At 36.3% G+C, this 19,590-nt stretch overlaps 6 protein-coding genes across 9 annotated transcripts; 4 read left to right on the top strand and 2 right to left on the bottom strand.

Moving 5' to 3' along the window:
- Positions 1 to 117: 117 nt before the first annotated feature.
- On the top strand, positions 118 to 6,345 carry Hmt4-20 (Histone methyltransferase 4-20). 3 transcript variants are annotated; one of them, XM_076417657.1, is made up of 9 exons: positions 330 to 420; positions 483 to 556; positions 862 to 1,187; positions 1,250 to 1,925; positions 2,489 to 2,848; positions 2,908 to 3,106; positions 3,588 to 3,816; positions 3,876 to 4,163; positions 4,224 to 6,345. In XM_076417657.1, the coding sequence occupies exons 3-9, from the start codon at positions 876 to 878 to the stop codon at positions 4,344 to 4,346; spliced, it is 2,187 nt and encodes a 728-aa protein (XP_076273772.1). In that variant the 5' UTR covers positions 330 to 420; positions 483 to 556; positions 862 to 875; the 3' UTR covers positions 4,347 to 6,345. The 3 variants fall into 3 exon arrangements, with proteins under 3 accessions (XP_076273771.1, XP_076273772.1, XP_076273773.1); XM_076417658.1 differs by having other exon boundaries at positions 356 to 420; positions 487 to 556; XM_076417656.1 differs by lacking the exon at positions 483 to 556 and having other exon boundaries at positions 118 to 420.
- Positions 6,346 to 6,592: 247 nt separating this feature from the next.
- LOC143204815 (uncharacterized) lies at positions 6,593 to 7,413 on the bottom strand. Its single transcript, XM_076417662.1, has one exon. It carries the CDS (start codon positions 7,324 to 7,326, stop codon positions 6,640 to 6,642), a length of 687 nt encoding a protein of 228 aa, XP_076273777.1. The 5' UTR covers positions 7,327 to 7,413; the 3' UTR covers positions 6,593 to 6,639.
- A 239-nt stretch (positions 7,414 to 7,652) lies between these two features.
- ND-42 (NADH dehydrogenase (ubiquinone) subunit ND-42) lies at positions 7,653 to 9,559 on the top strand. Its single transcript, XM_076417661.1, has 8 exons — positions 7,653 to 8,134; positions 8,187 to 8,437; positions 8,497 to 8,627; positions 8,677 to 8,887; positions 8,939 to 9,103; positions 9,157 to 9,271; positions 9,322 to 9,431; positions 9,490 to 9,559. Exons 1-8 carry the CDS (start codon positions 7,916 to 7,918, stop codon positions 9,497 to 9,499), a joined length of 1,212 nt encoding a protein of 403 aa, XP_076273776.1. The 5' UTR covers positions 7,653 to 7,915; the 3' UTR covers positions 9,500 to 9,559.
- Positions 9,560 to 9,626: 67 nt separating this feature from the next.
- LOC143204813 (transmembrane protein 184C) lies at positions 9,627 to 11,601 on the bottom strand. The gene is made up of 8 exons (XM_076417660.1): positions 11,251 to 11,601; positions 11,161 to 11,197; positions 10,906 to 11,108; positions 10,779 to 10,853; positions 10,516 to 10,722; positions 10,360 to 10,453; positions 10,137 to 10,311; positions 9,627 to 10,083 (listed from the first exon to the last, which is right to left on the bottom strand). The coding sequence occupies exons 1-8, from the start codon at positions 11,511 to 11,513 to the stop codon at positions 9,857 to 9,859; spliced, it is 1,281 nt and encodes a 426-aa protein (XP_076273775.1). The 5' UTR covers positions 11,514 to 11,601; the 3' UTR covers positions 9,627 to 9,856.
- Positions 11,602 to 12,247: 646 nt separating this feature from the next.
- Iswi (nucleosome-remodeling ATPase imitation SWI) lies at positions 12,248 to 16,384 on the top strand. The gene is made up of 13 exons (XM_076417655.1): positions 12,248 to 12,497; positions 12,552 to 12,751; positions 12,814 to 12,986; positions 13,042 to 13,250; positions 13,306 to 13,499; positions 13,553 to 13,791; positions 13,852 to 14,240; positions 14,300 to 14,493; positions 14,546 to 14,780; positions 14,848 to 15,325; positions 15,481 to 15,856; positions 15,920 to 16,125; positions 16,186 to 16,384. Exons 1-13 carry the CDS (start codon positions 12,447 to 12,449, stop codon positions 16,278 to 16,280), a joined length of 3,039 nt encoding a protein of 1,012 aa, XP_076273770.1. The 5' UTR covers positions 12,248 to 12,446; the 3' UTR covers positions 16,281 to 16,384.
- Positions 16,385 to 16,989: 605 nt separating this feature from the next.
- LOC143204806 (leucine-rich repeat-containing protein 58) lies at positions 16,990 to 19,540 on the top strand. Of its 2 annotated transcripts, none has more exons than XM_076417652.1 (6): positions 16,990 to 17,241; positions 17,703 to 17,925; positions 17,981 to 18,268; positions 18,323 to 18,539; positions 19,054 to 19,243; positions 19,300 to 19,540. In XM_076417652.1, the coding sequence occupies exons 2-6, from the start codon at positions 17,726 to 17,728 to the stop codon at positions 19,467 to 19,469; spliced, it is 1,065 nt and encodes a 354-aa protein (XP_076273767.1). In that variant the 5' UTR covers positions 16,990 to 17,241; positions 17,703 to 17,725; the 3' UTR covers positions 19,470 to 19,540. The 2 variants fall into 2 exon arrangements, with proteins under 2 accessions (XP_076273767.1, XP_076273766.1); XM_076417651.1 differs by having other exon boundaries at positions 17,700 to 17,925.
- The last annotated feature ends 50 nt before the right edge of the window (positions 19,541 to 19,590 follow it).

Below are 19,590 nucleotides of genomic sequence, written 5' to 3'. Positions count from 1 at the left end.
TTACTTTAATCCATAAGAAGAAACGTGTTGCTCCATCTACTGAGACAACCTGGATAATTGTCGATTACAGTTCCGATTTTTTTGTTCCTGTAAATTGCCACAGAGGACGCTGATTGTGAACATATGAAAAATGGTTCTCGTCTATGCTAAAAATACTGATATTTTTAGGAAACAATAAGGATTTTAATGATATTACATGTGCACCAAAGCAATAACTGTTAACAACTGATTTTTGATGACTCCCAAACGACCGTCCTCGACCCGGAGTCTCCAACTCGATCTAGAACCGTACGAAAATCGTACACATTTTGTCAACATATTAAAGCGTCTGCCATGATGTTTTAAGCGTCGTTTGATGAAGTCGATCCTGAAGTTTTTCGTATAATGAAGATTATTTGGCCGCAAACTGTCAGTGAATTGGTAATAGTGAAATTTTATGTTGATGTAGCTTGTATATTTTCACTCATTTTATTGCATCTAAGTCAGATTACATGTTAAAAATCGATATAGAAAAAGCCATTCGATGACAACAGACGTCGGTTCGCCATAAATTGTGGTGAGGAATTTTTAGTGTTTTTTAAAATATATATGGTTATTGGACGATGTTAAGCTTTTGGTTTCGGTTATTGCCGCAATTAAATCCATTTTTGAGATACTTTTAATATGTGACAACAACTATTTATCTAGGGAGTGTCAAAATATTGACATGAACAACAAAAATGTCTTTGTGTTGTCAATTGCTCTATTTGACATTGACCTTGGAAATAATTATCCTAAAGGGCTCCATTCTTGGATTATGCTTCAAATAATTCCACAACCCCCTTCTATAGATGCCTAAAGTTTCATTCATTATTCTTTCAGTAACAGGAATCAGAATGGTTGTGGATGTACATACTAGACCTTTTCAACAAAACTTAAAAATGCAACCTGCTTCTATGACTCCAAGAGAGCTCTCAGAAAACGACGATCTGGCCACGTCGTTAGTTCTAGACCCCCGTTTGGGTTTTATGTCGCATAAAATGAACATCCGATATCGACCGTTAAAAGCCAACATCGCAGATCTTAAGAAAATTGTCGACGATTTCGTCAAAGATCAAGACTATACTAATGCGTACAGCCAGCTATCTAAGGGCGAGTGGATGCCCAGAATAAGGTCAAAGAACCAACAGAGAAAACTCCAGGAACATGTAAGTTTTACTGTCAACATAACCCATATAATATTAAGACGTCGTTTATTTTTGTTACTTAGATATATAGGTATCTCAGAGTGTTTGATAGAAACTCAGGTTTTGTCATAGAACCTTGCTATAGATACTCATTGGAAGGGCAAAAAGGAGCAAAGATATCAGCTACCAGACGGTGGTACAAAAATGAGAAAATTGAATGCCTCGTAGGATGCATTGCAGAATTAACAGAGCAAGAGGAAAAACAACTCCTTCATCCAGGAAAAAATGACTTTTCTGTTATGTACAGTTGCAGGAAGAACTGTGCCCAGTTGTGGCTGGGTCCAGCCGCATACATCAACCATGATTGTAGAGCAAATTGCAAATTTGTGGCCACCGGACGTGACACTGCCTGTGTTAAAGTATTAAGAGACATTGAAATAGGAGAAGAAATCACTTGTTTCTATGGGGAGGATTTTTTCGGCGACAAAAACTGTTACTGTGAATGTGAGACATGCGAAAGAAGGAAAATGGGTGCTTTTGAAAAGGAGACCGAACAAAAGGAGGAGAATGGTTACAGTTTGAGGGAAACAGACAATAGATTGAACCGAACCAAGAATAAAGTCAGTCACAGTACACAGAAAGAGGAGAGTCAGTACAATGATCGATTGCAAGACAACAAGATCATCACTCCATTGAGTATGAAGGAACTCCGGCAAAAGGGTCTTACTAAATATGATGCTGAAATGTTGATAGCACAAGGTAGGTGAAATTAAATTGAGGTTATAGGTTGTTATTTTATCATGTCGGTGTTGGATTATCGTCTCATGCATGTTGAACACCATAGTATAAATGAATATCGCAGTATTATGGCACAATCAATATTTTCCCCTATTTTTTTTTAAGGTACTCAGAGATATCTGTTGACGTTAATAAGGCAGCGTTAGCTTTGTTCGTTAAAATTTTTATTTTAGTCCAGATTATTTTTAATTAATAATGGCATTGTTGACAATCAAACATTTGATTAAAGGTAAGCCCACACTTACATATCGGACGGATCGTGTTTTTGTCAACGTGTCATACAGTGGGCATTCATCATCAACTTTGTCTCTTCGTGATATATAGAATGCATTATCTTTCAATAAAACTTTTTCTTAAAACCACTTAATTGAACATCAATTGTAATTTTCCATATATCTATGAGTACTTCTTGTCGTTTCTCTTCAGTTTCCTAGTGTTTAGTAAATTAATAATTTCATTTAAAAAATATCAATCACTTTTGAAAGTGAAGAATGATAAATTCAAAATTAATGTTATGATTTCAGGGTGTAAGTTTTCCGATATCAGCGAGTTTCAAACGTTGAAACGGACCAGTCGAAGCAGTTCCGGGTCGAACGGCGGCGAGAACCACAAGAGCTGCACCGAAAAAAAATCTGTGATAAACGGGGAGACGAAAATCTCGACTGTTAGTTCTAGGACGGCGCGGCTACAGAGACGACAGGCGCAAAAGGCAAATCAGGAGCTGATGCAAGTGGCTACCCAAAATATCTCCAGGTCCAATCTGCTGGACGATTTACAGAGCAACGCCAGTAGTTGTCCCAGCACTTTTAGTGATAGTGATCCAGTCTGTGATGCCACCCAACAAAACAAGCTGTTCAACGACAGCCACGAAAGCGGAAAGCTCGGTAATTGTTCTGGTACTTTCGAAAAATCGAACGATCTCTGATTGCTTTTTTTGTTATAGAAGTGAATACGGACGATTCAGTAGGGATAACCTTGAGGAGTCACAAATGTTTAGCGGAACCACCACCAACTGCGGAATCGCCCGCCACTAAACTACCTTCCAAGATGACGGAGTTAAATTGTCAAAGTTGCAATGGAGTTAACAATAACCATTCGGCGAAAAATCCCTGCCATCTAGATCGGAACAGGAAGAACGTAAAGTGAGTATATATCTGTTTTTTCCCAACAAACTGTCTTTATAACAGAATCTTGGTAAATTAACATTTTCAACACAGATAGTCCCATAGACAAAAATAGATTTTGAGTGTTACTCGATAGTCAAGTTATATTGTCTGTCTGTTATGGAAAGGTCCTGTTAGAATTTCTGACTTAAGCCAATATCAATTGTAATAATAGCCAACCATCTACTAGATTCTAGTTCTGTTGTTTCCAGTTATTGATTCTTTCTTTAGTCTGCAAATGATACTTTAGACAAATAGTATAATAATATATAATTTTTATATATAGAAAATCAGCTTTCCTATGTTTGTGTTCACAAAAACCCGGAATGTAGTCAATTGATTGGCTTGAAGTCCTATTTAATCTTAGATTTCCTATGCTCAACACTGACGAAAGATAAGCACTCAGAAGGATTGTTACAAATCGAAAGATTATTTCAAATTTTCAATTTTCGAAAAACAGATCTGCAAAGCAAATGAAGACAGTAGCGGACATAGAAGACCCCAGTGAGAGCGACAGCTATAGCAATGAACCTGCCAAGAGTGACATATATGAGTTCAACGAGGACGAAGCCCCGGACGACGTCCTGCCCTTGCGGAAGAAGGACGAGGAAGAGGGCAACGTAGAACATAAATCAACGGAAACCGAAACTGATACTGCCATAGAGTCCAATAGTTGGCCCATAGAAAACGTAAGTTAGATTGTTTGAAATTATGGTCGGTCGATTGATTGTGGACATGTTCTCGGTAGATTAACGCCTTCTTGGAACCACCCGATTGTGTTCAAAGTGTGGAAAAGACGCCGGAAAAGTGCGGAGGCGGCGGCGGTAGGCTGAAGCTTACGCTGAGGATGAAGAGGAGCCCCGTACTGGACGAAGTGATCGAGTCCGGCAATAGCCTGAGCGAGGATTACTTCGAACCGGAATACGAGGTATTACGAGTCGAGGGTATGGACGAGGATGACTCGACGTGCACCCCTTATTCTCATCGCAAGAAGCGGCACAAATCGAAAGACAGGAAAAGGGAACGGCGGCTAAAGGTACTCATTATCGAACATGATCTTGTATAAGAATGAATTGTTATTCCCTGTCGTATATAGCATACAAAAGAGGAAGAGGAGGAAGAACTACCACTACTGCCCATGAAGAGACTTCGACTGATATTCGGAAACGAAAGCCACACCATCGATATACCGTCCACTAGTTCCAGCTGCGAGACATGATGTTCGCTGTTGACCATTGTCAACGGCGACTCCAGCGATCCTAGGACTAATTTGGAATGGTTCGTCGGCGGTACGAACTGATCGGAATCGCACGTGCGTCGATTCTCCTTACTTTTTTTTTCTGGTCGGCAACGTCGATTGCGGCCGGCTTTTTTTCGGCGCCGCTTCGTTTCTAAGAATTTTGAATCGTGTGATCGTTTATGTGCTTCGTACGTACAACCGCGGTGTAATGATATATTTATTTCCTTCATTTTTGTGTATTGTTCGGATATCAGATTCAGATCACCCAGCTTCCACCTGGTACAGTGGTGGTCAAACAACCCCTCTTAATTTTTAATACTATCCTCGTTGGATACAGAGATCTGTGGTTAGTTTAGTACATGATACGGCCGGTAGGCGAGGCGATTCTGATACCGTTCATCTGTCCCGTTTCACCCGAATTGATTATCAATACCTTCTTGATTTAATATTTAACAAAAAGAAAACGGACGTTTTTTGGTACTGCCATAATTTAGAATCGCCCTGGAGTTATTGGGTCTGAAACCTTGCAAAATCAAATGACATTCATACTCATTTTATGTTATTTATTTATATAAAAATGAAACGTTAGCCCTTATTTTTTAAGGAAACATCCGCTCTGCCTGTACATATTATTTTTTTACCGATCGAGCATAAAAACGGAAACTGTTAAAAAATACCGCAGAAATTCATCGAATTTGCACTCATATTACCACTGACATTTCCAACAGTATTATTTATTCTTTTTTGTTCTAATCTCTCTCCTCCATCAAATTTTCGTCGGCATTTTTTAACGTTCCCAACAAAATGATTTCTTCCTTTCTCAAACTTCCCCTACCCCCGCCCCCAAACGTTCCCAGCCCCGATACCACCATCAAGAGACAGTTTAATGTAAAATAAATCCTGAGAAAAATGTGATACAAAATCTTATGTAATAAAATTAGGTGTCGGCCTCGAGGGGAGCTCCCCCCGGGGCTAATTTTTGTATAAAAGAAGGACGATTCCTTTCTTTAGGGAATTATATTTTTCTTATTACAGACAACCTGTAATTATATAGCTGTGTATTTTTTTATTATTTAATTAGCCGAACAAGCCACGCGCTAGTTTGGGTGTATTCAGGGATATCTTGATTTACAGGAGCCTCGGAGACGAGGTTCCTTCCCCAAATTATCGTAGGGCTTTTTCATTTGGTAAATAAATAGGGAAGAAATAAGGGATTGTTTCCGTAGTGATAATTAGGACAACATTCGTAGTTAGAACAATTAATTTCTTATAAAAAAAAAAGACGACGGGAAGACAAACTTTAGCTAAATTAATCTAAAACTGGAAGCGGACCTTTATTCGACACTAGTTATTATATAATTTAACTAATTTTTAGTTATCTCGTAATGGTAAGTGTAAACAATTTCTTGTACATAGTTACGGCCGGAGGTCGTTATTTATTTTGTAATAGTGCACTAGAACTTTTTTGAATGGTCGTATATACATATGAATATATAAGTATGATGACTCGTAAAAAAAGCGGTACCTCAAACTCTTCGACGTGTATAAACCATTCTTGTTTCTTGTTGAAATGTTTACTGTTAAATTTTATGGAATATATTTCGGTCGGTGTTAAGGTGGAAGGCGCTGCGCCAATTTCGGACCGGAGCTTGCTTGTGGAGCTAACGAAATACGCTTAATAAATTAAATGAACTGGTGACAAACACACCCCCCTCTCCCGGGCGCTTTCTGCCTTAATTGCATTCAGAGTAAATATGCTGTGCATATATACGTAACTGTATATAAATGTAATGTAGTAAACGTAAGCAAAACAATATGGAGAATTTTTCTGGGTTGATTGATACCTCATTTCTTGTACATTGGACGTTTTTGTATCTATGTCAGGACACTAATTGAATGATTCCAAAAAAAAAATTATATGTTCCTAGTGTACCTACCATCTACATCATTTCTGGTAAATAAACGAAATTTTATGTAATACACCTTGTTTTTCTTGTAATTTTAACTAAATGCTTTATTACTCCAACAACCAAAGAAAGGAGAATTAATAAATTTGACACCTAAATACGAATTATTTATGTACTTCATAAAATATCTTAGATACTGTAATTTATTGCATATATTTGAAAATATACAAATAATTTTTTTTTCGAAATATTAGATGCTTTCTGGTCTGCTTAAAATTAATTTACCACTTTGCTGAGTATTACCAAATTAAATAAACATTTATAATTAGAAATCATATAGATTTTATTACTTTGTATTATAAACACTATTGTAAAATCTGTACAATACTTCTAGCTCTTTTCAGTTGGTTTTTAAACTCTTCACTCATATCCTCATCGTCTGGATTTTCTTTCTCAACTACTTTTAAGGCTTCGTCCAATATTTCCTGTCGGCAACGACCTTTGGAACCACTGAAATATTCTACCACATTTTCCCAAAATTCATCAGGAATTTTAGTTTCGTCCAGCAAGTTTTTCTGTAACCAAATTTGTCTTAGTTTCTCAAACTTCCACTCTGACCTACTATGTTTCCACTTGGACAAATAATTTAGAGCCTTCTGTTGATACTGCAACTCGGCTTTTAACTTCTTTTCCTCTAATAGTTTCGCATGCTTTTTTCTTTTCTGTGAACGGATTGATTCTTTCTTTCCACCCGACACAGATTTTTCATTTGTCTTTTGACTTTCTTCATTCTCACTGACAACTTGGGGTATTTCCTCCTTTAGTTTTTTAACACTCTCTGATGCTTCACTGGAAACCTCTGAGATTTTGCGCTTTTTCTTTTTTTTCACTTTTTGTTCTACCTGCACATTTTCAGCACTTTTAATTGAGTTATTTTGCTCTGACAGCAGTATTTCGGCATTGGTTTTTGTTATTATTTCTTCGTCGAATGAGACTTTATTTTTATTTCGTCGTTTTTTATTAGTTTTCTTACTTGTTTCATTAATGGCCATAACTTTAAATCAAAGCTTAAATATAGATTTTCTATGAAATATATTGATAAAGTATACTTTTTTAGATAGGTTATAATTTTTAGTGGTGTTCAAGTATAAAAAATATCGATATTTAAAAAATATATATATCGATATTTTTAAGAAAAAATAAAAATAGTGAAATACCCAATTAAAAAATATATATTATTTCTAAATATCTCAAAAGGTAGTGATATTTTTGATAAACCTTTAACATTAAGTATAAGAATTATATTATATAAAAGAATATCGATATATAAGGCAAAAAAATAACTGCGGAAAATATCGATATATTTTCTAGAAAATATCACTCCTGTATTTCGTCTTGCATATAATTCAAAGTATTAAACGATATCAAACGATTTTCTGGATTACGTATCTATCGGTCGTACCCAACTCTAATATTTTTTTATCTACTTGTTAAAATTCACATCGGAAACTTACATAATCGCTTTAACCAATGAAAAACTCTTAAATTATTAAATATATGATCAATCGAACCCGACAGCTGATTTGAGGTTACATCCTCAGTGTTATGTAAAAAATTGAAAAGAAATTATCATTAACAATAATGGCTAGCATCGTACGGATAAGTGTAAACAGATTTGTCGGCAACAATTGTGTCAAAGGCACAATCAGTAAAATTAATATACAATCGATAAGAACAATAACCAGTAATTTAGACAAATTGCCACCCAAACCAAAACCATGGAATTACCAGGAAAAATCATTTAACATACTGTATCATCCTTTTGATAGGACTACTTCAAGATTCGATGAAAACACTAAGGTAGAGAATGATTCTTTTTGGTGTAATTATAATAGCAATACTATAATTATAGCTAATTGTTGTTGATGGGCCAGTGGCCTCAGGTAAAACAAAATTTGCAAAAGAAATTGCAAAATCCTTCGGTATGCAGTATTTCCCTGAAGCCAATCTGGATATGAATTATATAAACAATTACGGTTATGATTTGAGGAAATTGGACCCTCTCTTACCTGTGGATTGTCGTAGTTTTGATGTTATGGATTTTTTGAAGAATCCACAACATAAGTTGGTGGCCAAAATGCAAATTCAGCAATACATTGTCAGGTATTTAACTGTAGTATTGTGAAGAATTGCTAAATATATTGGTTTGATATAATGTTTAGATTGTCCCAGTATATCGATGCACTGGCTCACTTATTGAGCACTGGGCAGGGGGTTGTTTTAGACAGATGTGTTTACTCTGATTTTGTCTTTGCCGAAGCTATGTTTAGCCAGAATTTTATATCAAAAAAAGGTATTAAGTATTAATCAAAAAGAAAATTTTTCATAAATTTACCTTGTAGTGAAGAGTAAGTATTATGAATTCCGTGACAACACTTTACCAGAATTAATGAGGCCACACTTGGTTATTTATTTGGATGTGCCTGTTCCCAAAGTCTTAGAAAATATAAAGAAGCGTAATATAACCTATGAGGTAAATTCTCCAGCCATAAATGAAAAGTATTTGGGAACAATGGAGAGGTTCTATAAAGAGAATTATTTGAAGGAAATCAGGTTTTTTAAAATTTTTCTGTTTTAATTTTCAATACACTATGGTGGTTGTAGTAACCATGCTGATTTGTTGGTATACGATTGGACTGTAGAAGGAGACATGGAGGTGGTGATTGAAGACATAGAAGCTATTGATTTCAACAGATTTGATGACCAGGATCCTCAGCTAAAAGACTGGGTCTATTTTCATGAGGAGGATTGGGCTGTGCGCCGTCACTAGTATGTTTGTCTGTTGTTCTGATGATTTTAGATTGGTATTGTTTCTTTTTTAGTTACTGTTCTAAAAAGGACAAAATTTTGGCATACTGCTTTATTCCCTGTTACGATATTCCCGAGCTTACTGTAGACGCTGAGGATGCAGAAGAATATTTTTCTATTATCAATGCGGTAAGATTTCATGAACTTTAGAATGTGGTTTTGAGATTGTCTATTTTTAGGCTCCCGGAGAAAAATACTTGAAAGGCTACAACGCCGACATGGGTGACACCAGTCTTTTGTTCAAAACATCAGAACCTGTAAGAAACACTTTGCCTCTTAGAGAGCGAAGGTAAGTTTTTTGTTCCTGCTTCAAATGTTTTGGAAGGTATTAATTCCTTTGTTTCTAGAACTGTTTAACACTAAGCGAAAATCTACTGTAACATGTGGATGAAATGTTTAATAAATTATTACAGGTTTTGTGTTTCAGTATTTTTTTAATTATACTAAAAGACACCAGGATCAAAGATATAAACAAAAAATAATATACGTGGGTAGGGTTTAAGTTTATTTATAGTGAAGAGTATGAAATAACTAGGTATAACACATTATAATATATAAAAAGATAATTGCAGTCTAAAATAACATAGATCAATATATTTATATGATACATACGTATGTATAATATATATAAGTTAATTTGTTCTCTATTTCGTTGGGTGCCATAGCAAAATTAAAGCTTCGAACTAGTGTATATCTGATGGATATTTCTCGTTTTTATACCGGCTTCTGACCCGTTTGGGACTGGTGAGTTTGCACTGGCGGATGACTAGTTGAGGTAACTGTACCGTAGTTGATGACGAAATCGTCGTAATCGCTCTGATAGAAACCGGGGGCCGGAGCACTTTGACCCGCCCTCGGCGAAATCAGATTCGAGAACTCGTCGGTGCCCCTGGGAATGCTGTACATGCTTCTCCCTCTGATCCTTCGGCTTATTGACGAACCTGTCATAAAAACAATTGTTTGGTGGAGTTTCGTGCGTGTTTCGATAACTAACCAACGATGCCAATATGTTCTTGGATGTCGCGCTGTACATCTGATATGTCCCACATTGCCAAGAAGGCGCTGCAACACGACTGCTGTCTCGTGCCAGGCCTCACATATGGCTGATAAGAAAAGCTGTAATGATGAGCGATAGCAGCTAAGCACATTTCAATACAGATGAGGAAATCCTGAAACACTATCTTCTTTTATACTGTACAGCCACAAAGTAACTTTACCTGCAATCTGGTTGATAATGACAAACCATCATCATCTGGATCAGATGGGCTAATTGCTCCAGTGTAAACAAAAAATGCTATGGTGACACCCTGACTATAACAAATATTTTAAACTCCTTCCATCCAAATACACTATAAAAATGTTAAAATACTTACAAGAAAGAAAAGAAAACTACAGCTTTGATGCACAAGAACTTTGGCAGAGGTTTCATTGGTTTCAATTCAGCTATGTTTGCTTTATAAAACATTACTAAACAATACATTGCTGCAAACTGTGATAAGTTATTCACAGCTATCAAATATGGAAATGCCACATTTCCTTTAAACTGGCCATCTCCATAAACATCAAATATCTTACAAATACTAAAAAAAAAAACATGACAATCTGATATATTCCATACCACCACTACAACACTCACAAAGAAATAGCTGTTGTTAAAGGTCTTATAACAGTATATTGTAAAATCCCATGTTTACACATGTCAACAAATTCCCTTAAAAAAGAAAAGTTATAAACAAAAAATCATTATATCTTTTTTAAATTACCTTCCCATTTCCCAGTTAGGTAAACAACACAATGGAAATATATGCTTTACTTGGGGCTTTAATTCTAAACTGGCTTCCAAATCCATTTCGGCATTTAAGTAATTTAACAGGAATTTCATAAAGTTATATATCACATATGCCTCATAACATTCCCTAGCACTATCAACATATACTGATGCTTTTGGGTATGTTAATCCTAACCACTATAAAGAAATTATATAACTTGAGTCTTAATCCAGATTAGAGCACACTTACAGCGTTAACTGCATATATGGGAACCATCCATAAAATCCTGCAAAATAAAAAAGCAAATTGTATAATGTCAATAAAAATTCAAACCCATACCGAATAATATGTTTTTGTAACTTTGGTTGGGTATAGTGGATGACATGCTGTATAATTTCCCATAATGATATCGGCACGGCAACACCAACAAATATTCCTGCCACAAGAACCTCCTGGTCATGTCTGTTGAATCCATTTTTTAAAGAATGCACTAAAAACAGAGGTACAAACACTAGAGCGGCTAAAGCGTAAAGCGCGATAAATAATGGTCTAATCCATAACTTCCATCTAAATAAGAAGTCGGTGCATTGTCCCCTACACATTTTGTTTAAACATCTTTACATTAGTCAAACAAATTGTTTAAGTTTATAATATCACTGACATTCGGTTTGTTGTGATTAATAACAGCTGTCGAAGGTGACGTCATTATTAACATTGTCATTAAATTTTTTAAAATTATTTTTAAAATACTAATTATCTTTTTTTTTTGCTCTGAAATATATTAGTACTTCCATATATTTAATTTATTTATGTTTTATAAACCATAAAAATAATATATACATAATTACAAAATCCTACTTACAGAAAAGAAGATTTTTTTATCGACTAAAACTAAACTAAGGATGTCGATCGATCCTTATTCAGTTTTTCGATTTTTTTTATAAAATACCGTTATACAGGAAAAAAGATATATAGATATTTTACAAAATATATATCGATTTTTTTAAGAAAAAAATTGATATGTATTCCCTAAATATTTTTAGAATAGCCATATTTTTAATGAACATTTAAAATTAAGTACCAATTTTAAAATTTATTGATAAAATATCTATATATTTTCAAAAAATAACGCTCTATCGATATCGATTTGAAAATTTTCGACATCCCTAGACTAAACATACTTTTTAAAATAATAATCCTAGTAATAGAAACAAACGTATTTGATATTTGGTGGCTAAAGCTAAATATTTTAGCTATTTTTTTTTAAGTAGCAACTGCTGTTAATAGTTGTTTTATTTTGTTAATCTAATTACTATAATTTTTCATTTTATTATTCAAATCAAGGTTTTAAAAGAAGAAGAATTCGGGCTCTTGTTGGTTAAGCTGATAACATTAAATATCCCTAAAAAAGTACGGTAAAGCGGAAAACATAAAGCATCATTTGTTGGTCGTTATATTTTCCCGCTCATATTTTGTTGTTAAGTGAGATTTTATTTTTTTTTGCTTTTACTAAATTCGAATAACAAGGTTTGACAATGTCCCAAACAGAGGACACGACAGACCATACAGAAGTTGCCGAAAGTGGCGTAAGTTTTTGTTGATTTGTGTTCTTCTATATGAATATGTTGTTTTATTTATAGGGAAACGATAGAGATGATTCGTCGTCGGACGCAAATTCGAAAAATGAGGATTTCGACACAAAATTGGCCACGGACCGCGGTAAAAGGTTCGATTATTTACTCAAACAAACAGAAATATTTTCACATTTCATGAACCAGTCAAAAACACCCACAAAACCTAAATCAGGGAGACCTAAGAAAAATAAGGAAGATGTGGCAGAGTAAGATGTTATTCAATTTAAATTCTTGGACATTTAAGTTAATTTGTTCTTATTGTTTATAGTCACAGGCACCGGAAAACTGAACAGGAAGAGGATGAGGAATTGCTAGCTGAAACAAACACTAAGACAAAGGCAATGATACGGTTTGAATCCTCTCCTTTCTATATTAAAAATGGTGAAATGAGAGATTATCAAATCAGAGGTTTGAACTGGATGATTTCACTATATGAGAATGGTTTGAAATATTCTTGTATTCAATTAATTTTATTTTAAAAATTCTCTTTTTATAGGTATAAATGGTATATTAGCTGATGAAATGGGTTTGGGTAAAACTCTACAGACTATATCATTATTGGGTTTTATGAAACATTATAAGAACACCCCTGGGCCCCATATTGTCATTGTTCCAAAATCCACTCTGTCAAATTGGATGAACGAGTTTAAAAAATGGTGTCCTTCTCTGAGGGCCGTGTGTTTAATTGGAGATCAAGAAGCCAGAGTGAGTTATTCTTATCTGTGCTATCTTTGTTATTTATGTTAACATTTTGTGATAGAATACATTTATAAGAGAGGTGATGATGCCAGGTGAATGGGATGTATGTGTTACTTCATATGAAATGTGTATAAAGGAAAAATCGGTATTCAAAAAATTCAACTGGCGGTACATGGTGATCGACGAAGCTCATAGGATTAAGAACGAAAAATCGAAACTGTCGGAAATTCTCAGGGAATTCAAGACTACCAATAGGTAAGTTAATATTTTCATTTATCGCTGTAGTTTGTAAAATTTTGTGTTTAAAGATTATTATTGACTGGTACTCCATTGCAAAACAACCTCCACGAACTCTGGGCTTTGCTCAACTTTCTTTTACCTGATGTGTTTAACTCGTCGGATGACTTTGATTCTTGGTTTAACACCAATCAGTGTCTGGGTGATAATGCTTTGGTGGAACGGTTGCATGCTGTTTTAAAGCCATTTCTGTTGAGGAGGTTGAAGTCTGAGGTTGAGAAGCGGCTGAAACCCAAGAAGGAAGTCAAAGGTACAGCGATTTTGTTGTAATTTTTCTAGTAATTGTTTTTATTTTTCTTATTTTTTCCAGTGTATGTTGGTTTGAGTAAAATGCAGAGAGAGTGGTACACCAAAGTGCTGTTAAAGGATATTGATGTAGTGAACGGGGCGGGCAAAGTGGAGAAAATGCGCCTGCAAAATATTCTGATGCAGTTGCGCAAGTGCTCAAATCACCCGTATTTGTTTGATGGTGCCGAACCCGGCCCTCCTTACACTACCGACCAACATATAGTGTATAACTGTGGCAAAATGGTGATTCTGGATAAATTACTTCCTAAACTTCAAGAGCAGGGCAGCAGGGTTCTGATTTTCTCCCAAATGACGCGTATGTTGGATATCTTGGAGGATTATTGTCATTGGAAGGCGTATTGTTACTGTAGGCTTGATGGACAGACACCACACGAAGACAGACAAAGACAGGTGAGAAGTAAACGTGATGAATCTACGAAATTATAATTACAGCTCATAATTATCGTTAGATAAACGAGTATAACGAGGACAACAGCAAGAAATTCATCTTCATGTTGTCGACAAGAGCGGGTGGTTTGGGAATCAACTTAGCCACTGCCGACGTCGTCATCATTTACGATTCCGACTGGAACCCGCAGATGGATCTCCAAGCCATGGACAGAGCTCATAGAATCGGCCAAAAGAAACAAGTCCGCGTTTTTCGGTGAGTTTATCGTATCTTAATAGTACAATACATAAATAATTGGTATTGTTAGATTCATAACAGAGAACACTGTGGAGGAGAAAATCGTCGAGAGGGCGGAGGTGAAACTGCGGCTGGACAAGCTGGTTATCCAGCAGGGTCGACTGGTAGACTCCAAGGCGCAGACTCTAAACAAGGACGAGATGTTGAACATGATTAGGCACGGAGCGAACCATGTGTTCGCGTCCAAAGATTCTGAGATTACCGATGAGGATATCGACACGATTCTGGAGAGAGGAGAGGAGAAGGTAAGAGAATCCGCGATTTCTGCATCCTTAGCGAGCATTTTATCTATTACCATCATCATCCGAATAGACCCAGCAGCTAGCACAAAAAATGGAGAGCCTCGGCGAGTCGTCCCTCAGAAACTTTACCGTAGACACGCCCACGGAGTCGGTGTACAAGTTCGAGGGCGAGGATTATCGAGAAAAACAAAAGACCATCGGTATCAGCAACTGGATCGAGCCACCCAAAAGAGAGCGAAAGGCCAACTACGCGGTCGACGCCTATTTCCGCGAAGCTCTCCGAGTGTCCGAGCCCAAAGCCCCGAAGGCCCCTCGTCCCCCCAAGCAGCCCATTGTGCAGGACTTTCAGTTCTTCCCGCCGCGCCTCTTCGAACTACTGGATCAAGAAATCTATTTCTATAGGAAGTCGCTGGGTTACAAAGTGCCGAAGAATTTGGAGCTGGGCTCTGATGCCACAAAACAACAGAGAGAGGAGCAGAGGAAGATTGACGAGTCCGAAGCGCTGACGGAAGAGGAACAACAGGAAAAAGAGACCCTATTGACGCAAGGTAAGTTTCTAAAAAATATTATCTAAATTAAATAGAAGATATTCTGGGAGTAGATACAAGTATTGCAGTAAATATTTATTAAAAGAGGTAAAATGAGTAATAGACTACCAAAATAGATGTGTAAACCAGTTGATTTCAACCATGGATTCTTGTAGGATTTACTAATTGGAGCAAAAGAGATTTCAATCAGTTCATCAAAGCGAACGAGAAATACGGGCGCGACGACATCGAGAACATCGCCAAAGATGTGGAGGGTAAGACGCCCGAGGAAGTCATGGAATACAGCGCGGTGTTCTGGGAAAGGTGCCACGAGCTGCAGGACATCGATAGGATCATGGCTCAAATCGAACGGGGTGAAACCAAGATCCAGCGCAGGGCGAGCATCAAGAGAGCTTTGGATGCTAAGATGGCCAGGTATCGGGCGCCTTTCCATCAGCTTCGCATCGCCTACGGCAACAACAAGGGCAAGAACTACACGGAGGAGGAGGATAGGTTCTTGGTATGCATGCTACACAAACTGGGATTCGACAGGTTCGATTGTTGTTTGCGATTCTGAGATCGAGAATGATTCGACAGAGGTCTGTGTTATTTCAGGGAGAACGTGTACGAAGAACTTCGGGCGGCGGTCAGGGCCTCGCCTCAGTTCAGGTTCGATTGGTTCCTGAAATCGAGGACGGCCATGGAGCTACAGAGACGCTGTAACACTCTGATTACGCTGATCGAGCGGGAGAATGCCGAATTGGAAGAAAGAGAGAAGAATGAAAAGAAAAAGAAGACCCCTAAGGCTGGCCAAGTTACAGGTAAGAACTTTAATCAGCGATAATAGGCCCTTCGTTAATGTATGGTGAATTTTCATACAGGTACCCCAACACAAATCGCCGCTAAATCAGGACAGAAGAGGAAGAACGATAGTACAGGCGGAGCCAGTGTGGAGAAAAAGAAGAAAAAGAAATAACTCCAAGTATTTTAAAATTAATTTAATGTGGTGTCCCTTTTTAGTTCGTTCCTTAATTTTTTTTTGATATTCAGTATGTCGTGAATAAAGCTTAGTGAAAATCATACTAGTTTCATTATTGAAAAAAAATCTATATTAAATTGGTCTTCATTGTTCGGAAAAAATTGTGGATAACAGACTGGCGTTCTAATTTGGGTTGAGGAGATAAAAAATATAATATGACGCAAAATATATCTAAATTGACTGTAACCAATCAAACCTTGATTTTATTGACACTACTAAATACCCCAAATATTTATGATAAACAGCGTAATTAAGATAAAATTTTGCGGCTACTACAATTCGGTAGTTACATGAACTAATTGCAATGTAACATTGTATAAACATTAATTTTATTTGGTGTATGCAATTGCTATTTGTAAAACATTTTTGAAACTACCTAAAAATAATTATTTCATTAAAGTACATTGTGCTGCGTGCTTAAAATATACATTTATTTAAATTGAAAACAAAAAAGAATCGTGTCTCATCTTATTTTCGATTAATTCAGTAAAAATAACAGCCGGCAACTTCTTCAAACCCTGTGATTGATCGACCCCCCTCTAACGAATCTTATCATAAGGTCGTAAATTGCAAAAAAGACCAAAATTGCGCACAGCTATCATTAGGAACAGGCGGTTATCTGCGTGCTATAACAATTTATTAACACAATCATCAAATGAAACGAAAGGTCGTCTCGTTATCGAGTTGACAACAACCGAACACATAATACCCCATAAGAGATCCTTTTTATCCGTCTCAGTTGTTGCGCGGTATCATAACGGATTGCGGTTTTTACGCCACTCGATGCCATCGATTTGATTAAAATAAATTACGAGTGAAAACGACCGACCAGTGTTTTAATACGTTGAACGGATCCATGTAAGAAAAAGGATACTGGCAACCCTTTACGCAATTAAAGGTAAGAAAATAGGTTTGATATAACCTCAATGCGAGTATTATTTCTTTTATTGTGGTTAATCTGTCATAGGTCATCCGTTAGTTTTTAAATGTCATGTCAAGACGACACGAAACCATTGTTTCTTGCAATATGACTAAGCACGTTTTGAAATTGGTTGAGTTTTTTAAACAAAGAGGGCGCTAATTATGACGCTATACACAAAAAATATGAATTCATTTTGACCCAAGAATTTATAAAAAAATTCCGAGGGTAAATAAAACTGGGTAAACAAGTACACTAATTCTAATATTATCTTATATTTTGAAACTCGGATTAGGGACAGATAAAAATAACTAAAAATTTAGATTACTCACAAATCCCAATAGAAATCAAATTTAGCTCATTTGTTTTTGTCAATAAATACTAAAAAAAGAATTACCACCACAAAACATTTAATTTAATTTTTAATGGTTATTAAGCAGGCACAAATTCGGTTGATTTCCTAATGGAGAATTATACATCGGACAGTAGCGACGGTGAAAACGACACAAAGACTATAGATCTGGCTTATTTATTAAGGAATCCTGAAAGTGTCGAGAATCATCTGAACCAGTACTTAAACAATGATTCAAAAAAATATAAGGACATCGAAAAAATAATTTTGCATCATAACGAATTGCACGTCGTGCCCCGAAATATATCAAAGTAAGTAGCGGTGATGGTTAAGTTAGTTTGAGGCAGTGTTCATTGAATTTTGTAGATTTACCAATGTTAAAATACTGGACATCAGCAATAATGGTCTGACGGAACTTCCCGACGTTTTTCGCCATTGTCAACTCTCCAATCTCATCCTGAAAAACAACCGATTAAAAAACGAGACTTTACCCAAAGAGTTCAGCGAGTGCGTTTCGTTGAAAGAGCTGAATTTAAGCGGTAATGATCTGACCGCGTTTCCTGAGCAAATTTTTAGCTTTTGCAACCTGAAGTTTTTATACCTGGGCGGTAATAACATGAGAAATATCGCCAAGGATATATATAGATTAAAACAGTAAGTATGCGTGGCCGAATAAGCTAAGAAATACTAAAAAAATGTTTTCGACAGCTTACAGGTATTGTCTTTGGGAGGTAATATAATTACGGATGTCCCGTTCTCTGTTGGTTTACTGAAGAATCTCCAAGCTCTAGTCCTGTGTGATAATCAGATTGAAAGTCTTCCGCCAAATATCGCTAATCTACACAGTCTCAGATCTTTGTTGCTGCACAAGAACAAATTAAGAACCCTTCCGCCGGAGATAGTGGCTCTGAGAAATTTGACCGAGGTAAATACTTATCTTCATCAACGCCGTCACTTTTAGTAAATGTTAAAGTTGTTCTTTAAACAAAAAATCTGTCTTATTTATTTGAAGGATTCAATTTTGTGTCTGTAGAAAAAATCTATAACTAAATGTATTGAACGCTCTTAAATCGTAAGTCCATGACAAAGAATGTGATCAAAAAAGTACCACATAACAAAAGTCGAATCCAAACGAACGAAACCTCTCACTCCCATCGTATTATCCAGACTTTTTCGTTCTTTCTAATCATCATATTATATCGAACTCTCGTTGAAGAGTGCAACTGATTAAAAATTAAGGCAAAAATGCCTAAATGAGACGTTTTAACAAACCTGTTGTATTTCGTTAACTTTGTCCCATTTTATCACTTTACCACAAAGTTTTTGTACAGACTTTATACAAAACCACTATGAGGGATTCCTATGATACATTTTATCTAGCAATGGAAGAAAGCTGTATATTCTATCTATCAATACTTAACTAGGAATATTTTTTTAAGCTAAGTTTAAGAGACAACCCATTGATTGTACGATTCGTCAGCGACATAACCCATCAGCCTGCAAGCCTGCTGGAGTTGGCGGGCAGAGCCATTAAACTACACAACATCGACGTGCAATCAGGAGACCTGCCGCGAACCCTGCAGAACTATCTAGAGTCCGCGCATAGATGTGTCAATCCCAACTGTAAAGGTATGACGATATTCGATATAATACAAGAAAAAGGTCATGACCGATGCATGTTTCAGGCGTATTCTTCGACAACAGGATCGAGCACGTCAAATTCGTGGACTTTTGCGGCAAGTACCGCATCCCTTTACTTCAGTATTTGTGCTCTTCGAAATGCGCGACGACACCCTCCGAAGACGACATCAGGCCTCAACGCACGTATCTGATGAAGAAAGTTTTGCTGGGCTAAAACGGATACTGGAATAACATTTATTTCAAATATATGTGCGTGTTGCAAATACATGACCACTTCAAGACTGAGTTTTTTTTTATTGACTTTGAATCACTTATTTATGTTCGCCATGGTAACA

Source organism: Rhynchophorus ferrugineus, unplaced genomic scaffold (assembly GCF_030347505.1).
Source record: "Rhynchophorus ferrugineus isolate W39M unplaced genomic scaffold, kcgeb_rfMv2 rfM11, whole genome shotgun sequence".
Lineage (NCBI taxonomy): Eukaryota > Metazoa > Arthropoda > Insecta > Coleoptera > Curculionidae > Rhynchophorus > Rhynchophorus ferrugineus.
This window is presented reverse-complemented; position numbering and strand designations above follow the sequence as displayed.